The sequence below is a fragment of the Desmodus rotundus genome, chromosome 11 (genome assembly GCF_022682495.2).
Source record: "Desmodus rotundus isolate HL8 chromosome 11, HLdesRot8A.1, whole genome shotgun sequence".
Lineage (NCBI taxonomy): Eukaryota > Metazoa > Chordata > Mammalia > Chiroptera > Phyllostomidae > Desmodus > Desmodus rotundus.
The window spans coordinates 18707910-18718741 of record NC_071397.1 but is presented as its reverse complement, the minus strand read 5'-3'; the positions used below and the strand labels follow the sequence as shown (position 1 = coordinate 18718741).

Below are 10832 nucleotides of genomic sequence, written 5' to 3'. Positions count from 1 at the left end.
GCATTTAGCCTCACAGCCAATCCCGTCCTAGGCAGTTTACCATTGTTCTGGCAACCTCCCTACGGCCCTTCCCTTCTCCTCCCCAGTGATCTGATCAGACCTCTCTGTGTCACAGGGAATACCAGTAATTATTACCAATAATCTAAGGTGATGATTCACATAACTTAGCAGGTTGACGAAGAAGTTTTATTTGGGGGAGGAGAGATGAGCAGAGAACTTTCCTAAGACTCAATGGCTCTTCACCCACTAATTGAGAAGATGATGAGAATTTTACATTTCCTGGTACCAACTGACAACTGGCAATGAAACACCCCAAAACGATGGGTAGAGAATGAAGGATAGTCACTCTTCTGTAGACAACTCCGCGTGCTTTCCCCTGAGCGGGACGATGGAGTGATCAAGCAGTGGTCTGAGGGAGCTATGACTCAGACAGTGTTGACTTCAAGGGGATCGAGGGTTATGTGCAGAGGGTAAGTAAATCGGCCATCACTAAGTCCCCTCTGCTACCAGGAGCACACTGTCAGAAGTGCAGGGGGTTCTTCCTTAGTGTGCCTTGTCCGAGGCCTCCGGGCTGGGCTTGCTACTGGGGTGATGACTGGGCAAAACTGAGCGCGGCCAGGACATGCGCATCATGTGTGCTGGCAGGTGGGCCCCTGGGACTGGCATCACAGTGTGGGTGTGCTCCATGGTCTTTGCTGATCACAGGATTTTGAGCACGGGCTGACTCTGAGAGAGCCTTCACAAGAATCACGGGGCACTGTTGGAGACTCTGCCATGGCACCATGCTCACCATCAGCGGCCTGCCCCCGCGACATAGCCTGTCCTGCAGCGCAGACCCAACAGAACAGGAAAACAGTGTTTTGCAAAACACCAACTTCCTCACGTCCAAGATCTCTCCAACGAACCCCTCAGTATGAATGTCTCCGGAAAGCATGCAGAGCCTCATTTTTTTTAAAAAAGCTGTTCTTTTTCTTTGCATGTAAAAAAAAGAAAGAAAAAGCAAAAGGGGACTAAAACCTGATTCAGTAAGTAATTATGCATTAAATAAAACATATTGAAAAACAGTCACAACCATTGTTCTATTTACCCACAGTTCTTCTTTATTTTACTTCCAAATACAGGGACACCTTAGTATTGCTGTCAGCTTAACAGAAGGCATTAAAGACTCTATTAGTGGTGCGAGAAGCTGTAAGTAAATCTGGGTGTTATTGAGTACTGAAATGTTATGTGCGTGCAAGAAACCTTTTTTTAGTTCCACCGCTGCACTGCTAATGGGAACACTAATACTGAAGAAGTAAAAGTTAAATCTAGTAAACAATTAGCACCAGCATTACAAAACTCTTTAGCGCAGCCTGGGATTTTAGCTTCTGCTCCAACTTCATTGCTGAAAAATAAGAAAAAATAGTCAAATGATGAAGATAAATATTTATTTTTTAAAAAATATACCCCAAAACTTGTACATTAACATTTAGGCATAGCATTTCATATTTTTGGAAAATGGTCTAGAGTAAAAAAAAATTGTGTTTATTTTTTTCTCTGGTAGCTATTTTCTTGTTACCCAACTAATGGCATAATAAAGATATGCAGCTTAGCTTCACATCAGACTCTGGTCTCTTGAGAGCCCAGGAGAGCCAACCTGGCCTCCTGCAGAGGGTTACCTTAGCTCTGAAGGGCCAGGAACAGCATTGCCACATGCCACATCCCACCCACAGCCCCTCACCTTTCCACCACTTGGCAGCTGCCTTCCCTATCTTTTAGCATTCACTGCATCATTCCCTAAAACATAAGCTATAAAACAAGGGGGTAAAGTGAATTGGGATTGAATTAAGTCCCATCGTTTGCAAAATGAAACACTACAAAAGACCTCTTGCCTTTTTTTCATATATTGATTCAATTGGCTTTATAATACAGTTATGTGGTAGGACAGTGATTGTAATAATGTATTTATCCATCCAATCTCTATGTGTTTCTATTTGATAGTGGTTGACTGTCTGGAACAGATAAGATAAATGTAATCGAATAGAAATGGGTATGAGCAGATCATATAATTCAAGACAAAAATATAAAAGAAAGTATTGGACATGAGGCCCAAAGAGAAATTTAATTCTAAAACATTACTCTGCTAGAATGTAATAGAATGACACCAATGGAAAGAAGTGACCTAAACTTTATTTCGGTGCCAACTCATGGCTGACAATGGGGTGTTCCAAAATGGCAGGTGGAGAATCACAGAGGTCAGTTGCTCTTTGAAGGCAACTCTCCCTGCTTTGCCCTGGGCTGAGTGAGTCACAGCGTGAAGAAGCAGAGGTCTGAAAGAGCGGCTGGGAGAAGAACAGGGGCTTCTTCTCCCTGTGCAAGGGGTGAGTAAAGCAGACAGGAAGCCTGACAATGGCCAAGTGGCAGCCTAGGATTGTCAGACATTGATACATCCTGTATTATCTCAGAAGAAACTGCATATGTTAGATGACACAGAGGAGTTAGAGAAAGAGCTACTAAAATGAAGGGGTAGCTCCATTACTGATTTGTCTGGCCAAGGAAAACGGAACAGTCAGGAAATACATGACTTGTAGCTCTCACCACCTGGGATTCTCTGAAGTTTCAACTGAAAAGAGTAAATGATGAAATTACATCTCCTCCTGTTCTTTCTAACAAATAAAAACCACCATTTATTTAGATTTTCCTGAAAGTGCCAACAGTTGTTAGCTAGTATTACAAGGGACTTAAAGAAATCATCATGATTTGACTAACAATTATTAAGTGTTATATATTTTACATGCTAAGCACTTTGTATACATTAGTGTAGATCTTCACCTTAATCCTTTGATCTCATTTTACAGAGAATTAAACTGAGGCTGAAAAAGATTAAATATGATGCTCAAGGCCACAGTATTTGAAATTAAGCCCTAGTCTTTCAATGTTTTCTAGTTGTTTTTGTTGTTCTTATAGTCATTAGTTTGTCTTAGCGACACTTAAAACATATATTGTATCTGACTTGCCACCAGAAAAGTTTAAACAGAGGACATATAATGAAATACTTGCAGACATGATTATAACTTTAAATAAAATGTTGGATTAAATGCCTTCTAAATTCTCTCTCAGATATAAGATTTTATAATTCCGTGAAGAATTAGATCAGATGGAGGGGGAATAGGTAGTTCATCCTCTGACAGCTGGCTGGCAAACTCAGCCCCACTTCCTGAGCCGCCTGGCAGAGCCGAGGGATCACTGCGCCACGTTCGGCACTGGTTGGAAGTGGTGCGTACGGTGCGCTCTGGCGGCCAGAGTCATGGCGTTAGACATGTGTGAACTTTGTTACTTTCCTTTGCCAATCTCCATATCGGTAATGAGCTAAAGAACTTGAGAAAAACAAAGGTTGATGTTTAAGAAAGATGAAAGTCATTAATGAAATAAGAAATAAATTCTTCTTCTATTCGGACTAGCATCCTGTCAGTTCAGGTTCAGTACTTCATCACACTGCCAGCTGACCAACCCGTTCCTTTTGGATGTAAGAAAACATAAAGAAAAACTTAAGACTTAGAAAAGCATTATTTTGAAGGGAGTTGAATTCCAAAAAACATATTTTTATTTCAAATTTGCTTTGAGGAATAAGTGATGTAGTGTTGCAAAACTTTAAGTCAATTTTACAGAAAGCATTTTTTATTAAAGAATGTGTGGTGTACATTTACTACTTCTCTGCCCCTTTTAATACAAAACCCTCTACACACACTCTTCTCTGCCAAACGAAAACAAAAGGATCAAAATATGTGCTCTTGTAAATATAAAGCCAGACTTCATGCATGCAGAACAAAAGGCAATTTCCAGAAAATGTGTATCATATTAATTGCTACATACTTATTTTTTTCTGGAAGATTTTAAAAGTACTTTGGACATTTACATAACCACTAACTTTGGTGTAAAGACACAAAATCTAGCACTAGAACATATTGTCCATAAGCCAGACGCAATAGAGCATTCAGTAATTAAGGTCCTAGAAAGACATTGTGATAGAGAATGCAGGTAGAATGGACTCTAGAGAGCACAGCGTTGAACCTGGAGTCAAAAATATTTAATGTCTGGAGGAGCCGAGCTCCAGATAGTTATTACATGGATCTCATGTTGTTTGTTTGTCTTGAAAAACCAGCACACAGAGGGTGGAAGTCGTTCCAGCTCCTGCTTTTGCTCAGCTTTGCCATGACTCCCTAGACTACAAAACCCAGCAGCAGTCCACTGAGAGGACTTAAAGAGAGACCCCTAAATTGTCCACTCAGAACCGCTCCGACTGTGGCTTCAACTAAGTCCCTAGAAAAGAAAGTAAGTGAGGCTTCTTTCTTTTTACTCACTAATTCACAGTAAGACTCTCTCAGATTTCAGTTCTGCCCATTGCCAACCAGGTGTAAGGACAAATAGAAACAAAAAACAAGAGGCTTAATTCTCCTGTGGAAAATAAGGGAAGAGATCTCCCATCCTCTGTTCTTAGAGCATTTACTTTAGAAAACTTGAGTCACTGTGAGTAAATTCTCCATTCTTTCAAATGCATATAAGTCGTTTGGAAAATTAGATGGGCATTTTGTCAGCTTTAAGACCCAGGAAACTTTCTCAAGGATTGACTACCAAGTAAACATTCAAGTGAGAGACCATCCCTGTCTCCTAGTTTCCGAGAAGAGGGTGAACACCTAACTTCAGCTGATACCTGACTCCAAGTTGTAAAACTGCCCCCTGTGATAAAGATATGAAAAGTTTATTTTTCCTTTTGTGTAAAAGCCAATTAACTGACACAGTTGGTCACCTCACTTCCCAGGTGATAAAGGATAAACAATGTGTAATAAATGCGCTGTCAAGCCCTCTTCTGGAGAATGAATTGAATTATTTATCTTGAGAACATGTATATTTATGCTTGACTACATGAAGGGTAAGATTTGTTCCTGCTTTTTAATCTCCTAGTGATTATCTGTGATGCATACCACATTCTGGTTTAATGCTTATTCAGTAATAAAATTGTTTTCTTTCTCTAGTGCTTTTGTGAATTCAACTTCTGGTTTAGTAGAAGGTTTTTTGGAGGAGTTTTGTTTTAATTATATTCCCCCAACACAGACTGGGTCTTACAGCACAGGAAATTTACTTTGTCAGGGTTCACTGCTGCCAAATCTGGCAATAGGGATGCCCTTCCCTTGATTATAATATTTCCTTGCCTACTTGAATGCCTGGGCAAGATGCTATCAATACACATGCCCTATTAGATGCCTTTATAAGGCAAATTTACCCTGGTCTTCTGGCCAGTTGTCTATCAAAGCATATGAATCTTCTTTTAATTAGCAATTAGTAATATCCATATTCCAGGTTCTTGCCTAAGATTACGACCTTGAACACTTCAAGATTTATCCAAGCTTGATTTTGAGAAGTAATATTTAGAGTAATTGCCTGAAGGGAACAGCGTGAGCCCATTCTTGATAGTTTCATTGTTACCCTTAAATCAAACCAGAAAATGAGACTGGCTTCCATGGACAAGTCACTTATTTTTTCTGTTTTATGTTGTCATCTGGAGAATAAAGATAGATGAATGAGACACTAGTCCCATTAGATTAAAACTTTAGGCATCAAAGGAGGTTCTGGAACTCAAAATAAAATGAGCACAGTAAAAAGCTTATACACACCAAGCCAGCAGCTAATCATTCATAGTGACCTTGCTATCAAGAGTTGTGATTTTGCCAGCCCTTAAATGTTGATCAGAATTTGCAAAGAGGAGGAATAAGAAAACAGGAGAAGAATTTGCCAGGTATGTGTTTTATGAGCAACTAGTGAACGATTAGCTTTCAAGAGATATTAGTAAAAAGTAGATCTGAAGGGTCAGAATCAAATGCATCTAATCATGTTTTTGGAAATCAGTGACCCTCAAGTTCAAAATAAAACAGGCCCAGGGCCACACATAGTAGATAATGTGAAAGTGGCGGGTCTGTTTATGTCTCATTCCCCAGTAGGACTTTCACAATTAAACCTGCAGAAAGAGAAGTGGGTTATAGAGTGGTTGTGGATCAAAGAGATGCTGAATTCACCAAACGTGATGAAGACAACCAGAAGTAATTTTTGCTACAAGAATTTATTTTCTTCTAAGTAGCCCATTCAAAAATCATGTATGTCAGGCAGGACATTTGATCAGAATTAGATGGTGTTAGCTGTGTATCTTCTTGGAGACTACTGCCTTGGTGTGAATAATTGAAATCTGGGAAAGTGACCTGCTTTGAAAATTGATCAGCTAGCTGACCAAAACGGTCAAATTGATTATTTTGAGATCTCATCTGCTTGTATGAGAGTTCATCAATGACCAAGCTTTTAAAAAAAATTATCGACTGATTTTGGAGAGAAAGGAAAGGAGAGAGAGAGACATCTGTTTGTTGTTCCACTTAGTGATGCATTTATTGGTTGATTCTTGTGCCCTGACCAGGGACCAAACCTGCAATATTTTTTAAAGATTTTATTTACTCATTTCTAGAGAGAGGAGAAGAGAGGGAGAGAAACATCAATGTGTGGTTGCCTCTCTTGCACCCTCCCCCACCATGGACCTAGCCCACAACCCAGGGAAGTGCCCTGACTGGGAATCAAACCTGTGACCCTTTGGTTCTCAGGCCAGCACTCAATCCACTGAGCCACAACAGCCTGGGCCAAACCTGCAATCTTGGTGCATCAGGACAGTGCTCTCACCAACTGAGTCCCAGCCACAGTGAGCAAGTATTTTTTTAAAGTGCCACATAAAATGCTAAAGGAAACATTCATTGGAATTTACCAGCCCCCAGTCTTAGCTTGCAACAAATGCTTTGCCAAACTTTAGCCTAAGTATTTTCCAAAGCAGATACAAAGAAAACACAGAAACAAAGTGTTAGGTTTTACTAAATAAATTATAATGAATCTCAACAGGAAAGCTCTCTCAAAATTACTCTACACAAGTTAAAGCACACGTAAGCCTTTTTGACAGACAGGTATGTGTAGCCCAAATTTCTATTAATTCAAAGCATTCCTTGAAACTAATTTTTTAAATAATTCTCCTGCTTTCAAGTTTTTGTTTCTATGATTGAATAACTGATTTTTTTGGCTTCCCTAAACTGCCAATGAAGAAGCTAGAATTTGAGGATCTCATCTCTTGTGCTTTTGAATCACCAAGATTTGAAAACATACCAATGTCTTTGTCCACCTCCAGAGATCCTTGATTCAATTTGCTGGAAGTGAACCCTGCTCCTGGGACTTTTATAAAGCAGATTCTAATGTTCTGCCAGACTTGACAAGCACTGAACTAGACAATAAGTGGATTGTTTTGAATTAGATCTTTTTTCAATGTACATTTTAAATTATATGAATTATGAAAACAGTAATTGGGTCAAATCAGATAAATCTGAGGCCTGTTGGTTTTAAATGAACTACCAAGGTAATTTAAAAAAACTAGAATCTGCAATAGAATAATGGAACACAAGAAATGGGAGTAGTGTAGTAAAAAAAGACAGACTGCTGTCTTTAAAAAATGGGAGAAAAACTAAACGGTAAATTTTGAGATCCCATGAAAGCTACTTCCATAATTGTTCACTTGTACTGGGTTTATAACTTGAATGCTTTACTCCTGAGGCTACATAGTCATAATACTAGAACTGCTACATAAAAACAGATCATTTTCTTGATCGATGCTTTGCAGGTAAATAACAAAAAAAGGTTTAAGAACAAAAACAGAGATCAGTATTACAGTCTGACCACATATCATAAGGAACTGTAAAATGTGTTAAATTGCTCCAAAATGTGCCACTGTTACTAAGAAGTAAAATACAGAACACTGGAAGCATAAAATGTCCTTTTGCTTAATTATGTACATTCCCTAATATTATCTAACTTACCGTCTCCCACAATTGCTAAACTTCAAACTGTAGTTTCTTGTATGGTGTTTTCATATATTTCGAGTCTGAGATTCAAATCATATTTGACAATCTTACTCATTAGCTTAATTTTGAGTTTTGTCTCTAGAGTTATGGCAATTGGTGCAAAAGCCAAATACTACAAAACTACCTCTACCCTATTCTTTTTTCAACATAGTCTTTTAGTTCAGTATTTATTACTACATCGGGATGCTTTTGTTGTTTAATCAACCAACTGATTCTCTATTATTGTATAGAAACATTCTTATTGTATAGAAATAGCCCATATAAACCTCAGCCAAAATTATTGTTTGAAAGAAAGAGAATATTTGATTTATACATTCACCTGCAGTATGCAAAATTTATTCCACCATTCTTCTCTTTTTGGACATATATAGTTGTCTGATTTTTTACTATTACACAATTTTCCACCATCACACTGAAAGAGCTAGCACATTTGACAAAGAGTTAATATCCTTAATATTTAAAGGGAGTTTACAATGCCATAGGAAAAATATCGCCATACCAGTAGATAAATTCATAACTTAATGTAGAAGAAAATAGACAAAAGTAACAGAAAATACAGAACTTTAAAGTGCAAATTAAAACAAAATATAATTTCTCCTTTTATATGGCAAATTCTTTAAAATGTGATTTTAAAAGGGAAACAGGTTTAGATAACACAGAGCGAAGTTTAGATGAAGATAGAGAGCTAGATAGGGTATGGCAGAGTGCTCAACAGCACAGGCTTCAGGCAGTCAGTCTGGGCTCCTGATCGTGCACTGTCCAGCTATGTGGCTTTAGCTGATTTCCCTCAGCCTCAGTTTCCTCATCTGTAAGATGGGAATAATAATAGTGCTTAACTTACAATGTTTGGTGAAGATTAAGTAAGATAACGCATATAAAGTGCATAACATGTTTTAACATACAGTAAGCTCTCAATAAATTGGCAATTATAATAATTCTCAATGCAACAAGTATACATGAGACACAGGTATTAATTACAACAGACTTCTGGTAGGATGAACCGCTACAGTTTTTCAGGAATGCAATTTGGCTATATGTATCAAAAATTTCCATAAGTTTATACTCATTGAACCAGTAATCCTATTTTTTAAAAATCAGAGATGTAACCAAGTATATAAATCCACACCTACTCTTAACACACCTTATCTGTTCTAATGACTAATGTTATAATTGAGAGGCATGTTGGTGTTGGACAGTAAAGCTTTTAAAATGTGCAGAAATAAGATGTCAGTTTATGAAAACTGAATGATATGCCCCAAATTGTGGAAAAGATGTTTTAGGAAAAATATTCAGATTCTATTTGGAATTTTGTTATTTCTACTTCTTTTGTACTAGGCTTTTCTCCCCTTAAAGTTGGAGGCTGTGAAACTGAGCGTGGCTCATTGGTGAGGGTGTCTGAACTGGGTGGGTGAGCTCACTGGTTCCTTTCTTAAAAAGTTATTTTAAAAAGTTATTTTTGTTTTCACATTTATCACTTTGCCTGAGAGGATGTAGAAGGAGAAAGCATTGTTCAATTATTGTTGCTGTTGATTAACACAAAATTTTAAAAAAATTTACAGAATTTTTTCTGGGTTATTAACAAAAATAAAAATGAGTCTTTAAAAATGTATTTTTTTGGTCTTTCAAAGTTCTAAGCATTTACATGAAATTTATAGGCTGCATTTGAGCTGGCACACTTTTGTCTGTATGCTACTTGCCACATGCGAAATTCACGTGGGGGACTGGAAACTGAGATACCATGAGATACTGAGACCTCTGACTCAGCAGATACACTGTAAGTATTGGGGGACATCTACGGACCCTCCCGAAAAAAAAGGCACCAGTGGCTTCACAATGAATCCAAAGAGAAAATCACAAAGACAGTCAGGATAGAAGGAGTTAGTTTGTGACGGAGGTGCTACCTGCATGAGAACCTCTAACACCACCTTCCACGTTGAGAAGCAGCAAAAATTCACTTAGCTATCAGGTTCTCCTTAACAAACACAAACTGGGCCAGTTAAGTCTTTCTTTTAAAAACCCCACAATTGCATTAATATTTTTTAAATAGCATTAGTGTATTCCTACAACCTAATATTACATGGATATGGATGGACAATGAAATCTCCAATTGTATCTTGCATTTACCTCTTTGGAGTCAAGAGCTTCATGTTCAGGAATAGCCACCATTGGATGATTCAGCTTCATAGGAAAGATGCCCAGGATGTGATGAAGGGTAGAAGTGAGAAGAAATAATGATTAAATTTCATTTAAATAGATAGCTAAACAATGGCATAAAGTATACTATTGTTGATCATAGTAGATTCTACCAAGTATAAACATTCAAATTGGATTGTTATTAAAAACGAGGAAAGAAAAATACTTAGCAGATGGTGAATACTTGGAGCATAGGCCCACATCTTACTTGTTTTTCTGTTCCACGTAAACTCTAACAGTGCTTGGCCCACAGCATAGACAGTTATTAAATGTTTGTTGAATTAATGAATTATTAAAACTCATTGACAGATATTACAAAGAGAAAACAAAGCTGTATTTATGTGTCAACTCTCACAATAGGCCTCAAATTGAAAAATTCCAAAGCAAAAGAAATAAATCATGCTCAGACCCACAGTAAATGCAGATGTATCTAGAGCTGTAAATGCTTACTTGGCATGGGAAGTATTGTGTATTATTGTCAACGTTAATAATCTCAATACACAAGGGACTTCATAATCACTGCAATCTTCCCAGATGATGTAATTATAATGTGGTGTACGACATAGTGACACTCTAACAGAAGGGAGGTTCTTCTGCTTACCATGTTTTTCAGAGTATAAGGTGCACTTTCCCCCCCCAAATTTGGGAGGAAAAGTGGGGTGCATCTTATAGTTCGCATGTAGTTTACATTTACATTGGTGAAATACTATGTGATGTATGTTA

At 37.8% G+C, this 10832-nt stretch overlaps 1 protein-coding gene across 11 annotated transcripts in view; it reads right to left on the bottom strand.

The window, feature by feature from the left end:
* Window positions 1-1084: 1084 nt before the first annotated feature.
* Window positions 1085-10832, bottom strand: part of MLIP (muscular LMNA interacting protein) — a 225113-nt gene continuing 215365 nt past the window's right edge. For 4 of the 11 annotated variants that reach the window (XM_053914202.1, XM_053914206.1, XM_053914205.1 and 1 more), the window contains exons 13-14: window positions 10041-10094; window positions 2709-8722 (exon numbers count right to left, since the gene is read on the bottom strand). In XM_053914202.1, the coding sequence (XP_053770177.1) occupies window positions 8690-8722; window positions 10041-10094 (87 nt within the window). In that variant the 3' untranslated portion in view covers window positions 2709-8689. Of the gene's footprint in view, window positions 1385-2708; window positions 8723-10040; window positions 10095-10832 lie in introns of those variants that run through there. The other 7 variants (XM_053914200.2, XM_045193378.3, XM_053914198.2 and 4 more) reach the window with 3 other exon arrangements.